The sequence below is a fragment of the Caloenas nicobarica genome, chromosome 1 (genome assembly GCF_036013445.1).
Source record: "Caloenas nicobarica isolate bCalNic1 chromosome 1, bCalNic1.hap1, whole genome shotgun sequence".
Classification (NCBI taxonomy): domain Eukaryota; kingdom Metazoa; phylum Chordata; class Aves; order Columbiformes; family Columbidae; genus Caloenas; species Caloenas nicobarica.
Window position 1 is genome coordinate 36,274,389 of NC_088245.1, and position 20,149 is coordinate 36,294,537.

The window sequence follows — 20,149 nt, forward strand, 5'->3', positions numbered from 1 at the left end:
GAATGAATGTGAACCACACTGTGCAGTTATTTGTACATACATACATTCAGAGTGAGAGCGAGACGCTGATAATACCCTAATGAGAAACAATCTTTAGTGTTAAAGGACTATCTGTGACCACTGGAGACAGAAACCTGTTGCTAAGACCTCACCCTCCTACAGTTTCCATAGGACTTTGTACAGCAAAGAAAATGGATCCCATGCCAAGAAACCATGATCCCACATTCCATTGCAGGTAGGCAATTCTGAGTTATATACACCACCCCCCCTCCCCGCCCACCCCAAACCCTCACATCTGCTGCAGAGGCTCCCATTCAACTTACAAAAATGTCTTCTTGCAAGTGTTGCATATATATTGCATGTTATTCAGAATATACTTTCTACAAAAACACGTTACCAGAAAAGCAGTCTTCCGAGGAGAAGCTAGAAAATTAGGGATGAGCACGAACCTGTGGGGATCATCGGGGTCACAGTTTGGTAGAAAATTAGTGACAGCTTCTGCCACTTCTTCATTTAACAGCACATCCCAGAGTCCATCAGTAGCTAGGATCAGAACATCATCTGGCCCATGCTCATACTGCAGGAGGTCATACACTCTCACCTAAAACAAAAAAACACAAGAGATATCCCTGAAGGAGGAGACTGTCAGACTGTGAACCATTGCTGAGTTGGGCTGTGAGATGGCAGGTTCAGCCAGGGCACTGAAACACCTCTCTGGCTGCACTGCTGGGGTCTGTCTTCCATTTAGCCCTCGAGCCAGCAACCCTTCCTGCCCAGCATGGCTCAAGTGCTGACCCCAGCAGGATGGACACAAGCGTTCCTGAGAAAGGCTGTGGAGCACTGTGCCACCCACTGCCAGCAGCGCTCACAGCCTCCCCCACCCAGCAGCCTGCTGCAGCGTGAGGCTCTTCCCTATCATCGGCAGGACGAGTCGTATGGAAGCTGAATAATTTATTTGATGAATTTTTGATATTTTCTAATAAAATATTCACAAATAATTGTTTTCACTGTTTGTCCAGATCCATTTAACTCTGACAGATAAATTGCGCATGTTCAGAAATGCCTGTGTGTGTGGCAGAAGGCATCACATTCATTCTTCTAGACCAGAGGCAGCCGCTGCCCTCAAGAATTACACCTGAGCAAGTGAGTAGTTCCACAAAACAGAGAAAAACTGTTCAGCTGCTCAGTTATGTGTACCTGTAAGGAGTTCAGCAGGCAGAGACCAATTCAAGATCTGCACAGAATGAACCCCCAAGCATATCCACACTATTAAAATGCCCACTGGCTTCACCTCATCAGTCTGCAGCCCCAGTCAGGCTGACCACTGCTGCTGGCACCTCTGTAACACAGTGACTTGACCGCCCTCCCCTTGACACAGTTGGAAAAAAAGCCAGGAGCACACAGGGCAGACACAGGTGGGGTGGGAGGCCATCAGTGGAGTCAGGATACGAGCAGAGGTCACAGCAAGTGTTTTAAAACCAGCCTTTTAGCTGGGCGTAACTCTCCTTCCAGCACACGCTGCATTCCAGCTGACAAACAGCCTGCAATTCCCAGGCTGTGATGGGGAGCCATGATGAAGCACTCGTGGAGCACTTTCATTACCGACAGCAAGAACCACAGCCTGAATGAAGTGTGACAGCCTTGGCAAGGCAGACAGGAGGAAATGATCATCTGTACTGAAGTTTGGAAATGGTGCACCTCGTCAGGCACCCTGCTCCGGCCTCGGGCTCCAACTAACAGCAGCGGCAGTCAGGACATTTGTTGGAACAGGCGTTTGGCATAACTAGAAAATATGAGCTGTTTTATTCTCGCTCCTGGTGCATTCTCCCCTTAGGAGCCATGGAGCAGGCAATGCATACAAAATGCCTGGACCTTTTAATGTAATTATGATTTTATGGGACTGAAACCAGTACTGGATTTAAAAAAAAAAAAAAAACAAAAAAAAAAAACACTAGACCTGACTGCTAATCCTTGCTTGTTCGCCTTTCACTCAAAAGCACAAGAAGGTCATTTGTAAAATGTAACCTCCACTTCATTATCTAAGGTAGCAGCTGAATAAGGACTTTGGAGAGGATTAAAGTCAAGGCAAGATACTCTCTTCATTAGAGCATATCTCTTTATTCAGACTGAGTGGGAATACTGTTACAGAAAAGATCCCTATATGCAGTGCAGCTCTCCTCCCAAGCCCATTGCACAGAAATCAGTAGCTGTCACAGTCCCTATTCCCCAAAATTTAGTTCAGCCTCTAACAGCCCAGGGTTTCAACTTGGAAATCACTGGGGCATGGGGGTTAAGCTGGCCAACATAGCCATCAATAAACACCACATGTTCTGCTCAGATCTCTTGGGTACAGGCAAATATTTGAGAGAGCACTGGGGCTAAGGCTCAGGGATGCACTCAGCAGCAAGCCCTCATAGGAATAACCAAGCTTTGAACGTCAGTGCTAGGAAAAACAAATCTGCCATGGCTCTCCCACCCAGGAAAAGTACACATCACACCACAAGAGCCTCTTTTTGCAGTGTTGGTGGGGGAGAAGGCAGGAAACCAAGACCATGCATCACTGATTTGAATCCTTCTGAAATGAACCACCTTGTCTGACTGGGGAACGCCGCTGGGGCAGCTAAGGAACTTGTCAAAGCCACCTGCAGCCAATCTACAAGTCAGAAGGTCCAAATCCTTGGTGTAGCACAATGCTAGAGTAACACCAAGAACAGATAATTTTACCAAGAACATGTTTAGTTTTTGGGGAAAAAACCAAACCAAACCAAAACAACAAAACCAACAAACAATGTAATCACTGATTTTACGAGTAATCTGGGAAGAAGGTAGACCTGGGAACTTCCCAAAAGCAAAAGCTTTGTGAACTGAGCACCTCCAGAAAGGGCTGCGACTGAGAAGGAACTATATGTCAGAAGAGGTGCAGAGAAGGGCAGTGGGGTGAGCAATAAGGGATACTAGGCTGGTACCCAGGATAGGAAAAGAGAGTGCCAAGGCTATAGGAGGCAAGCTTGGGCCAACTTCAGGTAAAATTCTTGTATACAAGGACCAGTTGGACATGCAACAAAACCTTCACTGAAATGCAGGTTTGTCTGCCTTCCAGTTACCACAGCGGGAACACATTAGGGAAGCCATGTCCACATAATACTTCATTTTTTCTTAAGCTCTTTCTGTCTTTCCTCAGATTTCTAAAATACAGATGCAGGTAAAAATGAGTTAATTTAGAGCTGCACAGTCTATGTAGGTTCAGGTTACACTCACAGACCATCTTGCCCAGGTGCAGAAATAGGCCAGCTCCTAACCCTTCAGGTTTCTGCTAGCAGCCTTGTTCTAGTTCTTACTTGGGTCAACAAGGGTCTCTTGCAGCGATGACACGTGCCTTCCGCTGGGCATGGAGCAGCGTGACAGCAGAGCTCCCAGAAGCACCCAGGTTGGGTGTGTGATGGATGCTCAGACCAGCAGGGCTCACCGAACATCTGCTCCACGCACCCCACACCGTGCAACACCCCACACCGTGCAACACCCCACAGCATCCTCCACACACGCTGTGCCAAAAAGGCGAGGGAGTGTGGTATGCCAGAGTTTTGGAATGACAAGCAGAGATGCAGGGAGTTACTCAAATGCCTGCGACAGCAAGCAACCCTGCAGCCCTTTAAATCTTATGTGACCGAAGGCAGCTTGTTGCCTCCAACGGAAATTACTACTTTTAGGTTGGTTTTTTTTTAATTCCAGAGCCAACATACCTAACCCAGTGCCTCTTTCCCATACCTTTATTTCAGGAAACTAAACAGCATCGAGGCTTAAGCAATGTTCTGCCTGCGACCTAAGTTTGCATAAAGCTGCACGCACTGCAAAAGGGTATCAAACAACCCCAGTAGTGCAGACACCATCCAACACCACAGAGGTTTCCTTAACTGGTGCTGTACACTTGACAAATTTCTTCGCAGTTCCACCCAGAATCTTCATACTTTCCCTCATGACTCATTGCTTCTGCATCCAGATGTTAATCCTGATAGCACTTCACAGCACTCATGTCCAGGAGCTCAGTTTGGTCACCATACTTCTACTATCCACTGACGCCTTGACGTGGAGCAGCTGACCCATTAACCAGCTAAACTTGACTTTAGAAACCAGAAAATGTAGAAAGCTAACTATAAGTAAGGAGCACCACCTTAGTAACACAAAAATCCATGACAATAAGAGTTGGGTTACACTATTTTATTTTATCCTGACTGGTACTTACAAACCTCTGCTGGCAGGTGACAGTGGAAACAGGCCACTAGAGCCCACAGTTGCACACAACGCCTTTCTGAACATGCGTAATGCCGTTTGTCACATAACAGCTTTCTTCAATCCAGATATTTGTTTCCCATATTGCTCACCTACATGCAGTCAAGAGCACTGAGAAAAATGCTCCAGGCAAGCAACGAACAAACAGGTGGGCTGGTTTTATATTTACATTTCAAACGGATCTACCCACCAGACAAAACCCGCATTTGGCTGTTGAAAAGGACCACAGCGAAGGCGCTGCGGCTTGTTTGCCGGTTTTGTTTTTAAGAGGCAGCCAAGGCGAGTCCCTGGAGCTGGAAAACCGTTCACAGCAGAGCGAGACGCGAGCCTGCAGCCACCTCGAGTGTCCTCAGCAGCCGGCCCCGTGGGAATTCGAGCCAAACAACAGCCCACGTTCCCTCGCCTTCACTATTGATCAACTTGGCTACTTCAATAAATTAAGCCCTTTCTTAATTGTATCGTCCCTTTTCATGCTTGGTGTTATCCAGCACAGCTTCGCTGGCAAACGACAAGATCTTTCAATACCACCCTCCAAGTAATTTATATGTAAATAATAAAAAGCGGGTCCCAACACCGCTCCCTGCAGCACTCACCAATTAATCTCCTCTTAGCTTTTTACTGCCACCCTTTGTTTCCTGCCCTTTACCCAATTTCCAGTAGACTGTGCCAACTTTCCACTTAGTCCGTAGCTTCATATCTCTTATATTAATAACCTGTGATGCAGAACAGTTTCTCAAATGTTTTCTGAGAAATCAAAGTGCTCATGCAAGACCATCCACTGCATTTATGAATTTTTTTAAAATTCTCTGGTAGACATAGCCTTGAAGGACTTCAAGCCACTAAAGCATGATGTTTGCTTCTTGAAACCACCTTGATTCCCTTTGATCATACTATACTTCTCTAAGTCTTTGCCTTGCTTGCTCCTTTAAACAGTCTAATTCCTAAAGATTTCTCCAGAAGGCAGATGTGAATCTGAAACAGTCTCATTTGACATATTTGTGAAGTTGTCAGAAAGATTTTACAAACGTAACGAAAGGAGAAAAATTCTCCTTCATTACCCTCTTATTTGCTGTGGTGGCTGGCTTCGTGCTCGTCGCTGGCGATGGCCAAGTGCCACCAGGAGAGCGTCACCTTTGCCCACCAAACAGCTGAGCTGCCATTCAGAACATTTTGGGACAAAATTCTGCTTTTCAGCTGCAACAAGGCAGATCTTGCTGAGCTTTAAAAAGCAGAATTTCCTGCTGAAAGCTTTCAAATGAACTGTTCCATTATGAAAAATAAATATTTAATTCCATGCCAGAGAGCCTTGGCCATGGCCCGCCTGCTTTGTGCTACTCCAGTTCATTATAAAAGGCTCAATTCTCCAGAGCTCACCAACCTGCAGAAGTCCTCCAAATCTGGTCTTGTAACAGCTGAGCCACTGAATCCTGATTACATTTGTCAATCTTGGCTACATGACTTCTCCTCTCATCACCTGGCACGCTGTCAAAGTATCATTTCACACCACCCTAAAATTACTTTCATATGCCTATTCCTGGATGTAGTCTCAGGGATGCTTATTTTTCCTTCAGCTAAATTTTGGTGGACAGGGCATACCAGAGCTTTGTCACACTGGAAGTTAAATATTCTAAAAACTCACCACATTGCCCCCAGGTTGGGAAAGGATGCTGTAATTACAGCACAGAAACAGAAGCCAGAGGACTTGGATCCTCACTCTGTCACGACTCACTGTGTGCCTTAATTTCCTGTGCCTTCCCTTTTCCAGCTCTGGAAAGCAGACATTGTGCTTCCCTACCTCTATATAAACAATTCAAAATCCAATGCTGCACAAGGGCCAAATATAACTGCTGCTTGCTGCCACTGCCTTTACCTCCAAGTGCCAGGCTTCCCAGATGGCACCGTAAAGACGTTGTTTCCTAATGCCGGTTTCTGAGCAAGGTGCACCGTCCACGTATGGGCAGAACAAGTCAGAGGAAAGCATGAGGAGATAAACACTGGGGCTCTCTCTAGGAAGACATCATTAAGAGAAGGAGGTGCAGTGGAAAGCAAGTTGGAGCATATGTTACTTCCTAATAAAATACAGGGCTTTTTTTGCCAGTATCTCTAAATTGAGGTGGCTGGTGCTCTGTCTTTCCTCCTCCTGCCTCAGTACATTTCTGCTGAACTTAGCTGTGAAGGGAATGTGGAAACAAAGCCAATTTTGCTTCCTTTTTGCAAAGCAGTTAAGAGATCCTGAAACGTGGATAGCATATGAACGGGATGTCATATTCCAGAATTTGAACATGTACAGACACTCCACACAAATCAGCAAAGCCCATGAGAAGCTTTGGTTTATACACACAGACAAATACTGCAGCAGCAATTGGCAGAGATGATACTGCTAAGATACTGTGCTGCAGCCATTACATATCCCAGAAACACTGGGTCTCAGCATGCCAGAAAGAAAAATAAATAGGTAGAATTGCATCATTTCGCTGGCACTAAACAAATCCATCACAGCGATGAGGGGAGAGCTGCTGCCTGCCTGGCTGAGGAGAACAGCAGCAGGTCCCAAGTGAGGGATACCACACATTCAAAGGGGGGAGAGAGAAGGTACTGGATTGACAGCAAGGAAATGTGAAGAAAGGGCTGTCTGTAGATCTCCTCCTTTTCTTCAGGGCCAGAATGTCTCAACACTTCTAAAATTTTTATTTTTAAAGTCTCAAAGATGTTCTAAGCAAGGTTGATTTAATAATTTGGTTCCTTCCTAGCAGTAGTATGTCCTTTGTGTATTTTCATTCTCTTGCACTGCTATAGCAAGCAATAGATTCAAGGTCAAATACTGGGTATGGCTAAAACTCCAGCAACCCAGCTGACAGTGGACAGTTCTTAGCATTTGGGCCATGGAGGAAAAGTCTCCTCTTTTTGTGCTGTCATCAGATGGCTTGTCCTTGCTTAATATTTTATGAAAAATATGTGTCATCTGTTCCTTGATGTAGGAACAGGAATGCAGTTATAGAGAAAAAAGCGAAGTTTGCATGTTTCTTGTTAACAAATAGATTCAGATCCCTTTGGAAGGCTTGATATCCATCACTGCAAGGTCTCTGGTGGTCAAAAACTGGAACTGTTTGTGGCAAGGCAAGTTAAAACAGTGGAGGCATTTAAAACTACCCTTAACACAAATATTGCATAATCCTTTCATTATGCCATCATTTGGGAAATACACACTGCTATTCCTGTCATTATTTGGTGTCTGCACAAAACCATCATAAAGAATTAAGAACTGGAGGTGAAGGGGCAGTCAGACAGAGTCATAAAGCACCCTTCCAATCGCTCTTGGCATTTTCCTGCTTAAGAGTTGATCTGTTATCCTTTGTGTAATGCAGGATACTATGCTACTGTGGAAGACATCCAGTGCTCCATTCAGGCGAACACAGATTTACATCAGCTTCTGTGAAGGCAACATGATCTAGGCCTCAAGGGGAGCTGGAGCACATGGAGGTGGAGAGAGATGGGCGTCTGTCACACCGAATGGCGAGGCTATTACATCACCGTAGAGCAGGGGGTGAGAAGACATCAATGCCAGAGATGTGGAGCAACTAGAACCATGGCACACAACTGGGGAGCTTATAACATTCCCTACCTTTGGGAAGGGCAGCATGTTACCTGGATTGGACCACAATCAGAATGGAAAATTTGGGAAGAACAAATGAGCACACTAAGTTTCTCTCCCACAAATCAGATAGTTGAACCTTGGCTGTTTTACCTCGGGAGATGAGGACAGGAAAGGTTTGATGTATATATTGGAGTCGTGCACTTTCAGGTCATGGTCTCCCAGTCCTCGGGTCACTCCAATTGTTGCCATAACCCGAGCCTGGAAATAAAGAAAAGCAATGGGATCAAATCTTGTTACATGCCCTGTGTCATTAGGGAACAAGATTATGTTCCTATTCTGTAACTGGGATGAATTCCCTTTTCTCTCCCAGAAACTCTAGATTAAACACAGCTGATCAACTCCAAAGGTTTTCACACTCGTGTCATCTCCATTTCCCTCACTATTCTAAGCTTTGTATTCATCCACATCCCAGTCACCTCATTGTCCCTCACCAGTCTAAAAGAACATTCCTCCAGCAAAACTACACTCTTAGTAAACAGGTTTTGTAAAAAGGGTGAGGAGTCTAATTACTCACCTAAGAAACCTTGGGCTTCTTCCTATTGACATATTGCCATATATTCCCTCTGCCAAGGAAAAGTGCCAAAGGCAACCTTAAATTGCTGAACACACAGGTGACAGTGGCACTGACCACAGTGCTCTCCCCTTTGGAGAGCCAGGTCTGCTGTTGCCTTAGGTCTACAACTTCCTTCCCCAAGCACCTTCCTCTGCAACATGAGATGTCTCCCAAGAGGTGCTGGGCTCTTCTTCATGAGTGCTTCTCCAAAGACTGACCAGGCAGACAGCCTCACGGGGCACCTTGCTATCTGCTGTCTGTGTGTCGCTTCCCCCAAACTCCAGTTTAGCTGCAGCGGCTTCTGAACAAGAGAGCTCACAGCATCAATAACAGCGAGCAACTGACTTCAAAATTATTTTGCCTCACTAACCCCTGGCTCTACAAGGCAATAAGAAAGTAAATTAAAAAGATGTGCATGAAACATTTTGCAAATAATTATAAACCTAACCAAATTCAGAGATAAGCTGCAGGTCTGAACCTTCAAAACTTCGACTAATTTTGAAGAGCGTGTATTTTGCATCGAGATAAGAACCTAATGCAGCAGGGGAGCAGTATTTAGAAACACAGTGAGCATACCAATATCGGCAAACTGACACCACTGCGTCCTTATATTGATCCTATTGCTGCATCCAGCTAAGCTTGCTGGGATCAGCACTAATGATTTGACTGTTCTTAATCACAGAGCTGGAAACAAAGTACACCCAAACAGAATGGTTCGTTTCTCTCTTTCAAGAAAAACTATCAGCATCAGAAAAATTCAAGTGAGTTCACGTACACTAGCTGAGGAAGATATGGTTAAGGGGTGTTATAATTCCCAAATCCTGCCCTGATCCCCCTCCTTCCTAAATTAGCATTTTGCATCTCAGGGCACTCTAAAATGTTATTAAATATCCTCCTGCTTTGTTTCCAGTAAACATGAGGTATTTTGCTGTCTTCATCCAACCTAGTTATATTTTACAATGAAACCAGGAACATTTTAAGTCAATTATTTAAGACAGTCTCATTGTAGCCTACTTACAATGGAAGAAAAACAAAAGCAAACTGAGCAGCAAATGACTATGTGTGCTATAAAAATGCTTTTTAGTATGTTGAGCTCCCCCTGCCATCCCCCAAGACATGAGACTGATTTATGACAGAACCAAGATATTCTTTCAAGCTGTCAAAACGATAAAATAAAGAGATACCGAGCGGAAAATACTGGACTGCCACAGGCTAAACTGAGTGGTAAACAGCACAGAATTCCTTCTTCCTTTGGTTTGAAAAAAGCAAACGTGCTCACCTTCTTGCCTTCTCCGTATATCAGGGGAAACTTCAAGTCATCTTCCTCAATTGTTTTGTATGCCCTGTGGGGTGAGGACAAACAACATTTATAAAGCTTGCACTCAATTAGTGACCCAGTGCCCTGAAACAAGCAGATGTGATTTAAAAATCCAAACCAAAACAAAGCAACGAAACAAAAAACCAAAACACATTATTTTTCCTAGGGACTCTGTCTTTGAACGAAGATGTAAATGTATTTTTCTGTGGAAAGATTTTGCCTCAAGAATTATCCACTTCACCAAAAGAAAAAGTGAACACAAGGAAATATTTAACATGCCAAGCTGCTCCTATTGCTTGCAAAGAAAAAGAGGTATACTGGAATAACATCCTAATCAGTTAAGATATTGTTGGCTAATGCAGCAGCTATACCGTACTACAGTGTCATAAAAAAACCCCCAACCAACCAAACAAAAAAACCCAACCCCAGACTCACCAAGAAACTAACGAATGACTGGATTCACATTGTTAACGTGAAACGGTGAACAACGACAGGACGTGTACACAAAGTGTGAAACAGCTCTCTGGTCCTGTTCTCACCTTTCAGGACCACTTAAACCATGGCAAGCTTCAAGTGCTGAAGAGTCTTAGAAGGACATTTAGTGCTCATTTGACCTTGACTGCAACAGTCAAGATTGTCAGAGATTTCACGTTTCACAGCAGTTTTGCCGTGGCCAAGAGAAGTAAATGTTCATGCTCTGATTCCGTTTACCGCATGCCTGCGTACTCTACCTTTTACACATCCAGCTGTTGACACTGATGAGGTGAGAAGGTGAGCAATTTTGCCAGTGAGAAATAAAAAAATAAAAACAAATAGACAGCTGTCATTCTCATAAACTGCGGAGTCCTGTGGTTTGTAAAACATATGCTCGAGACGAGGTGCTTGGGAGTCTCTTTGGTCAAAATACGTTACCCCAGAGGGACATGTTTCCCTTTACACCACAAAATTGTCCCTCCCTAGGCTTTCCCTGCATGTTGTCCTTTCCTCCCAGACCACCTCTGCCCCCAGCCCTCAAAGGGTGCGAGTCAGCGCTCTCCACCGCAGCAGAAGGGAGAGGCAGGAGGAGGGACGGTGCCGCAGCGGGTCCCCTGACAGCCACCCCCAGCCCCTGCTGCGTGAGCTCCGGGGAGTCGCATTTGATCGGGTTTAAGCGATGTTAAGGCCGTGGCAGAAACCAGCAGGAAATTAAAAGCTAAGGGTGAAATCCCATATTGTCATTGAACTACCCCCTGCTTCACCAAAATATGGCACAGACCTGGGATCAATAATGGATGTTGTGTTACACAGCTATATGTACTGCATCACCTTGGCAAGCCTCAGACTTACAGAGAGTAGCATAGACATTTAAGCCTCACCTTTACATTTCCCAGTAATCACAGGTACAGCCCATATTAGAGCCTGGGGGCAGGTGGAGGGAGAAGAAAAAAGGAAAAGCAACCAAAATGCAAAGAAAAAACAGTAGTGGAGAACTCCACTCCTGTAGTACTACAAAACATTACTATGCATGAAATCTCCAAAATGGAACCAGGTGAAGTTTATAAAACATAGTGGGTGCTCATGGGAGACCACGTAGTTGAGTATATCTTGGGTAGATAACCAGGATACTTGGGTATCTCTATAAGAGGCAATATAGACAAGGTATTCAAATGGCATTTTGTACTGGGGAGGGCCAACAGATTAACTGTTAAGCCAAACAAAAAAGGTACAGACCACCACAAGTAGCCAGCATGATAAAACTTCTGTGGTGTTTAAATCCTGCAAGAACGTTTTGTCAGGAAGGATGAGTCAGTCATGGACTTTGCTCTTGTTCCTTTCTTTATTTCCAACAGGGAATAAAATAGCTACTGTCTCTGCCTCACCAACTTGGATATCCTGGATTGAACGTGGAGGAAGAATTTTACCATCCCTGACTGCTCATGAACATGCCCCAAAGCTTCCAGCTGGGCCTACAGTGCTGGGAGCCCTGGTGAAACCTCCTCGAGGAGGAGTCTGAACTCTTTCCTATTCCTTGCATAGACCCAGTTGTGTTCTGACACCAAGAAAAAGCACATAAGCTGAGTCCACGTCAGGCGGAGTCAATCAAATCCCAAGCCCAACAAGACAACCATTCTTACTGGATCATTCAAGTTGTTGTGCATGTTTGTTACAAATAGCTAAAAAGAGTAAGTTGATGTGACCAAAAGCCATTTGCTACCCAGAAAAGATATTCTCTGCACAATAACTACAAACACTTAAGACTGAAGCCCTCACTTTACACTGTCTTGTAAGTAGCCAAAAACAAGGAGCAAGTTTTCTGCCCTCTCCCCTCCTTCCTTATGTTCTCCTGCATAGCACCTCACACTGACTGCGCTTTAGGAAGAAGGAGGGGAAAAAAAAAAAAGGATGAAAAAGGCATCATTTAGGCTGGTGTCCCTCAAAAGAATGGTTCCCACTGCAAAGTCCAGCATCTTCTACGGAACCACCATAACGACCATCATCCCTAGGGCCTTCAACTGTGACACAAGGGTGCAAGGATGCTGGAATAGGCCGTGTTGCAAGGGCTGAAGCTAATGTTTCATCAGCAGATCAGGAGGGGCAGCTGGCTAGTCTGTGACCTCCTGAAGCTATGCGACTAAGAGAGGGAGGCCCAGAGGGCTACAGTGATTTGTTTTGTGGTTTCTCACAGCAAATCACCTCTTGGGCTCAGAACTTGGGTGTCAAGACTCATCTCAAACATGCTTTTTTTGTTGATGTTGCTATTGCCTGGAAAATTATCAGCACTTGAAAAAACAATGCTCAGAACTGCAACCACAGCAGTGGAGCTGGCACAGACACACTGAAAAGCAACCTGAGACACTCTAGAAAAGTACCTATGTCCTGCATTACTAGCGAAACAGAATTAATAATATATGAGCGTGTGGTTTGCTGCAAGAGAAGGATGAAGGACAGCTTTTCAGCCAGCAGCTCAGCAACTGCACTGGGGAGAAGGAAGGAAGGAAACTATGAAGTTCATTTTGATTTATGCTCTGTGAAACCTCCTGTACTTTGTACGTGCGTTTATTTCACACAGGCTACAACCTTCTGGACTATTTCACTTGATTTTATGTAATAAAGTTGCATTTATGCCTTCCTGTGCTGTTTAGATCGTGCAGTATATAAAGATATAATACAGCAGTAGGTATATCAAATACAGACATACGGAGAACCTGAGGGGGTGGTTTGGCTTTTTTAGTGCCAACTTGGCCTTATTCAGCCATCTACGAAATTCAGCTCAGATCACTGTTTCAACAAACACAGGGTTGCAACCCTCCACTCTCCCCATCTTCTTCATCCGCGTCCTTGGAGGTCTCGGTGGTCATCAGGGCATGACACGACAGCTTATAAAGACAAGGTTGTGCTATTGTTTGCTGCTCTGAGCCTAAATCCTGTCAAGTGCTTCTGCCACGTAAACCTCTATTTTTCCAAATGGAAAAACAGCGGGGTGGAGGGAGGAGTAGAAAAGGCGAGCTTGTGCCCAGCTAGATCTAGCTCCATTTTTTTTCAGTTAATTTAGTTTTTTCTTTTCATTTCAAAAGAACTATGAAATGCTACTGCTGTCCAAAAATACTCAACTAGGGCTTGACATATGTGCCACCCACAAAGTTACATTTGGACTCAGGATCAACATTTTGGAAAACTGGGCCAAATCGCACCAGGAGCCAAAAGAGATGTCAGAACGAAAGAACTAGGACTGACATGATGTTACTCATATGCTATCTGGAATCTACTCTAAATACATGGCAAAATAATCACTAGAAGCTGCTAAATGCACAAAACAATCTAAGGAAGAAGTTTCCTACAGTGCTGAGGTCATTAGCAGCGCTTTAGGCACTCATAAATAAAAGATTACCCAAGTTACCTGCATATTGCTGGGTCAGAACTTGAAAAAAACTGTCAGCTCCCAAAGGCAGATTTCAGGCCAAAATCATAGATAATTTCTTACATGTGTTACTCATTGTCCTGCCATATAATTTGTTCTCAAAGTTGACCTTCTCAAAGCACATACAAATTCACGTAAGAGTAGAAGTTGCTGATGACCAAAAAAAAAAAATCCACATTATATAGATACGTAAATATATTTTTTTTTATTTTTTTTTTTTTTTAATTTTTGCAGTAAACTGCATAAGGCTACTGGTCATGACAAGAATTGCATTGGCATCCCCAGGCACAACAGATGGTGGTGAAAACACAATCTACTCTGACCTGGAAGGCTCAGCTCTGTGAACGATAGGGGAATCCAAACTCCATAAGTCCATGCTCTGCTTTTCCATAGCACTTGGCTTTTTGGTCTTTAGGAAGTTTGTCTGTATTTCATATCTCTGCTAGTGATACCTGACAGTAAACTGTGAATTAAACCTGACGAAGAGCAAAAAGAATCATCGAAGGGCTTTAGCATGAAGCATAGAGCAAAACCCACTTGTGGCAAGCAAGGAAGAAAAAGCACTACAGCTTCAGAAATGTCCTAGTTCATGCTCAGTACAAGGATGAAGGCTCTCCTTTGAGACAGGTTTGTGGATGCAGTGTATTTCTAGCACTGCTTTGCTACCACTCTGTAAAAAACCTCAAACCCAGAACCACCTCCGAACACGCCCCACTCACCAAAAAAAACCCCCATAACAAAACCACCCCAGCTAATCAACCAGTCTCCTGTCCCCCAAGGTCAGCTCTCCTTGGTCATACCAATAGAAAAACAGATTTTAACCCCTGAGCAGCACAGAACTTGATAGAAACTTTTTTTTCTCCTCCCACAGAAGGAATCAGTGGACTGGAGCTAGCCCTTTGGATAACAGAACTTAAATCACCAACCCAAAAGGAACTGTTTATCAGTACTGTCTATTGAACTACAGGCATTAAACCACTACCAGGAAGAAAAAATGTGTAGGACAGGTTAGGCATAGAGCCACTGAAAATTGTGCAACTTATGGCTGGATCCAGCCATAATTTTTTAAAAAAGGTCCTTACACATATGTGCTTCTGCAGAGTCAGGATCTCTAAATCCAGACCACACTGTCTGATACTAAGTATCCTCTAGGTAGATTAGCTTTAATGTTCCCATGCCTCACTATTTTTCCCCTATTACTCATCTGACATATAGTTTAATGAGGCAAAACTACGATAAACAAAGATAATAAAAGCACACAAATTACAGTAATTTTGTTAAGAGAAAAGATGATGGCAAACCCAAATGGATTAAAGTCAACAGATGCATGTGCACATGTGCACAAAACAGTTTTTAGGGAAACATCTACTCTAAACCAAGATACTCTCCCTAGGGTTTCTTTCAGGTAAAGAGGAAAACACGCAAGTCTTAAAACGTGGTTTTTTCTAGAAAAATCAGAAACTCCTGAACCTGAAAATGTACAATGTTTCATTCTGCAAATCCCAGTTCTGTCTACCCATCTACAAAAGAAAAAAAAAAAAAAAAGAAAAAAAAAGAAAATTAAAATATCTCAGCCTGGCTTTGGTCAAATCAGACCAGCATGTGAGCTCTGGACCCCCAGGGAGCCTTCACTGTGGTGTACAGTCCTAAGATAGAGGCTGGACTTTGTCTGGAGAGGACACCTTCCCCAGCATCACATACTCCTGTGGAAGAAATTCTCCTAAGCAAAACAAACTCCATCCATCTGGGCCAGCCCATTTTAAAGATTCAAGCACCAGCTTCTCTCAGGCACTTCCCAGAGCGTGGCCGATTTTCTTAGTCCATTTACTTCTATGGGAGCATTAAAAGACAGAGGTAGAGGAAAAGTCACAGAGAAGGCGACCAAGTATCTAGAGATGTCATTGCCCCAAAAAGGGGAAAAAAATCAGAAAAAAAAATTTAAATTATGGTATTTATAAACAGCCTCCCCGTGCTGCTTTTATGCTCAGGAGGCTGGAAGGGACAGAGCAAGTAACTCGCCACCTGTGACTGGTTGAGCTTCTGCCACCCATAAGCGACTGAAACTGTGTGCAGACATGGCAGCTGCACAGCAAGTGGATCCATGTTCTGCAACACTCTCACCAGGCCAAGGGTGTTGTGGCTTTTTTTTTCCCCCCCCTCCCCAGCGAATTTGCTGTCTTGAACGCTTCTAAAAATTTATTTAATCTCCTCTACTTGTAAAAGACCAACAGGAAGGGTTGTCAGCAATTTACTCTGGAGATAGAGAGGTAGCGGAAGTGGGCTGTTAACACCCTGTGCGCTGAACGCACTGTGATGGACAGAAGAACTGTTTGTAAATTCCCATTTTGCTGTACTACTTGTTAAAAGGATGTGGTGAGGCAGCTGGGAGAAAGATGGCATGTTCACCTAGCAGTGCCTGCTCCACACTTGCTAGCCGGGATCCTCTGGAAGGAGGATCTGCTGTTAAGGAGGAATCGTGCAGCAAACTCTTCTGGGAAAGATTGCTGTCGCGTAGGATGGGGCAGGCAGTGAGACGCAGCAAGCAGGGACCCCACCATCCCACAGCAGTGCTAGAAACTCCTCCAAGTAACAAGGGCCCTCTTCTCAGCCAGGAGCAGACCTTCAGTCAATCCTGGGTGGCAAGAGAAAGAGGATTTCCTAGGGACCCGGCAGAGGTTATGTTAAATCTGTGCAGCTGGGGAAACCAGAGAAAGCAGGAGCACAGGAAGAAACTTCCCCTTACCATGAGGAAGAGTTGTTTTATTTCATTTTAATTTCCGTCTGATAAAATGGAGCTCTGCAGACTGGGAGCCTTTTGTTTGCCCTTGCATGTGCGGCACCTGATCTTGTGCCAAGGCAAAGCCCAAGCAGAGTCGCACAGCCATGCGGGGACAGGCCTTAGAAGTGCTGCTTCCAGAAGGAAACGCTCCTGCAGGACATGACTCAGACCAACCACATTCTCGTGGGGCTCACTTGGCCCCAGAGAGACCAGTTACAAAGAGCTTTACCCCAGACGTTAAGTTTTCTCTTTTGTTGCGGCACTAATACTTTTTTGTTTCTGCTTTCTCCTGCCCTGAAGACACTGGCTCAGCTCCTGCGGCATGTGTGCACTTGGGGAAAGCAGAGCCATTCGTCACTGTCAGGAGATGTGCTGTACGCAGCAGGTCAGCTCTCACCTCCCGCTGCTCCTGCAGCGAGGGCTGCAAATCTTGAGAAAATGCATAACATGCACATCGCAAACAGCCATTCATCATCGCAGAACTGCGCCCCAGACACCCAGGCACAACCCAGCAAGCTGCTCCGGCTGCGCACATCGGAGAGGCACGTCCTGTCCCACTCCTGGCTACCTTGCAATAGAGACGAGAGCAAAGACAAAAAATAACCAAGGCGAGTGGCTGTGGATTGTGATTTCTGCTGCAAAAATGACATCCTACCTCTCCCTTCTCCAGAAAGGCCCAGTGCTGCAAAGGTGGCCCATAATCATTACATTATGAAAATATAAGTTGCTGGGAGGAAATTAATACCAGGCATGACTGGGGAAAAGGCTGCTTTCTTGTGAAGTAATTATGAAATTAAAATTTGATCTCTCCCTGGCGATTGTACAAAGGATACGGCTGAGGTCTTGAACACAACAATACAGCCAGGATTTCAATAGAAGAAGCACAGAAGGTTTCACTAGACAAAAAAGCTCAATTAAAAAGGGGGGGGTGGAGGAGAAAGGATGACTTTTTGTAAATTACATGAATTTGGCTAAAAGGCACAATCAAGCAGGTTACGGCACAGGGTTTTCAGACTTCCAATTACTTTTTACAAGTTGGAATCAAGCTGTTAGGAAATGCAGCTTATCTGAATAAGACTAATAATGCTAAGCTAATTAGACCCACAGGCATTAGCCAGCAGATAAATTCAGGCCGAAAAGAGGGACACTGTCACTTTAAATACTGCCTTGGGATCGGTGGAAAAGCTAATGAGGAGTGTCAGTTGGGGCTGTTTTATTAGGTGGTTCTCCAGAGGATATAGCCCGAGGTTTCTGTAGCAGGGCTTCTGCGTTTGATTCAATAAATCAATTTATATTAAGGGGGGCGCAGCGCAGGTGCCTGCTCCATAAAGCATTTCTGTGGCATTTCTCAATCTGCTCAGGCACTCCTCAGGCAGGCTACCTGAACGCCCTGTCAAAGGACATCGAGTCCAGCAATAAAGAACAAGATAGCAGCCGCATTGGCAATATTTGTTCAAATCAGCTCACACATTACCAAGCAAAACATGTACATTAGCTCTCACCGGGGTATTCTGGATCCCCAATAAGTGATTAATGAGAGCCTGGTTTTTGTGAGATGGAGTCTGAACCACAGACGGCAAGGCGGGCTGCACAATGAAAGCAAAAGGCATCCATCCCAAACAAAATAAAACGGCTTGAAAAGTGAAGTTGCCTTTTAAATCAGATGCTCAGAGGCTGAAAGACATTCCCTGTTGGAAAGAAAAGGGAGAGCGCAGAGCAGGCTGGCGGCTTTCCAGGCAGTGGACAGTATTGACTCTAGAATAAAATGGGTTTTGCTTAGCGCTTGCCCCAGGGCACCAGCCTCCCTGCTCTGGAATAAATCAGGCGGGCGGGCAGTTCCCCGGCACGGGCTGACCCTTGGGTGGCCAACCGTGTGTCACAGCTCCCCCTCGCCAGACAGACGGACACGGAGCTGGCAAGGGCTCCGCAGCCGTACGCGCTCCGAGGCAGCACCCAGGTCCCTGGCTCGCTGTCCCCATGGGCTGCAGCCCACGATGCGCTGTGGGTGCTGCACCGGCTCGGACTGTTTCTGATGGGATGCACACTCCTGGAGGGCAAAGGAAGCCACCAACAAATCAGGTAAAAAAATGGCCTCGTCATCAAGGGCTCTTTTGTCACCCTAAAATCAAGTCAAAAAGCTGTGATCGGGAAACGAGCCTTTAAATAACTCCAATGCCAGCAGCAGAAAGTCCACTGCTCATGTTCCGAGGAGGAGCAAAAAATTAACTTTGAAACCACCAGAGCTGATGGCAGTTGGTAGTGCCTTTCGGATGCCTTTGGCTGAGTGCAGCACTGTACGGCTCCTCCAGCCCCACGGGAGGCTGAGAGGGGAACCCTGGAAGGAGCTGCTGTGCCAGTGAGGGACACATTAAGCCAGAAAACCAGGTTTTGGGAAGGTGTCAGAGCAAAGTACTTCAAAATTGTTCACACTGGATTCACTTATGACTAAAGAAAACCTGACCAACTGCTTCTTATCACAGAATCACAGAATGTTAGGGATTGGAAGGGACCTCAAAAGATCACCTAGTCCAGTCCCCCTAATCTTTTAAATAAAAGCTTGAGACAGAATACTAATTCTGTGCAGTCCTTTAAAGGAGCAGTTATCATCAGGGCTGCTTATTTCCCCCATATGTTTCTACCTCAGGCTACCCACACCCCTTTTTAGCACTGGCAGCACTTTGCTTACGTGGCCACTCAGCCTTCCCTGATGCTTCTGTTGCCAGGACTTGTCAAAGCCACCACAGCTACCCTCTCTCTGACAGAAGTTTAACCTCTGCAAGCCATGGGCCTGAAAAACCCAGCCCAGAGACCCAGCTGTGAAAGACTGTCAGTAACACAGATGTCTGCCAGCAAATTACGGCTCGAGACAGCTCGGAGGCTTGTTCAGCAGGAGACACAGCTCTTAAGATGCCTTGCCAGCTGCAGGACGCGTTTTGCAATGGTTGCTCAACGACAACGCACGTGGGGTGAGGGTGCAGGAGGGGCAGCTCACGGTTAGCTCCCACCTAAATGGGATTTATTTTAGATACATTTAACACAGCGGATTTCTCATCCTAACTGCCGATGCAGAGAAAGGAGAAAGGGTGGGAGAGCCAGAGGGAGAACGGAAAGGCTGGTCTCAAAGCAGTTACAGGCGGCCTGGACTAGTGATGCGGTACACATTGCTGGATCAGTGGTTGTCCTAATGCTATGGGGAAACTTGGCAGCTCTGTTACCACTGTGGGCTGTTGAGACAAAGCCACTGTGGAAACTTCACATGAAAAAAAAAATAGAAAGAAAAAAAGAAAGAAAAAGCAAAGAGAAAAAAAAAAAAGGCCAAATGCATTATGACAGACCCAAAGACAATAACCTTTTGTAATCCAAACAAGCTGGGCAAGCCAAGCCATTGTTGAGAATCTGAAAAGCTCCAGAGCACAGAAGAAGAGTAAAAATGAAGAAAAAAAAATAATCATACAGCTTCTAATAGAAAACACAGAAAGCATCCCAAATTTTTAAATAAAACGGTTCGTTTTCCTGAGGAAACATCAGAGCAGAGACAGTTTTACACCCTCTCAGTGAAGTATTCTGTAATTAAGTGTAAGAGTGGCTGATTCTTCTTAACGTCACCTGCACCTTTCCACATGGACGTGCGAATGTCAACACACAGTGAAGTCACTGAC

At 45.0% G+C, this 20,149-nt stretch overlaps 1 protein-coding gene across 1 annotated transcript in view; it reads right to left on the reverse strand.

Annotated features, from left to right (window-relative positions):
• PPM1H (protein phosphatase, Mg2+/Mn2+ dependent 1H) overlaps positions 1-20,149 on the reverse strand; it is a 134,333-nt gene that overhangs the window by 5,824 nt on the left and 108,360 nt on the right. The window contains exons 7-9 of the mRNA XM_065651531.1: positions 9,775-9,838; positions 8,033-8,140; positions 450-601 (exon numbers count right to left, since the gene is read on the reverse strand). Coding sequence (XP_065507603.1) covers positions 450-601; positions 8,033-8,140; positions 9,775-9,838 — 324 coding nt within the window. The remainder of the gene's footprint in view (positions 1-449; positions 602-8,032; positions 8,141-9,774; positions 9,839-20,149) is intronic.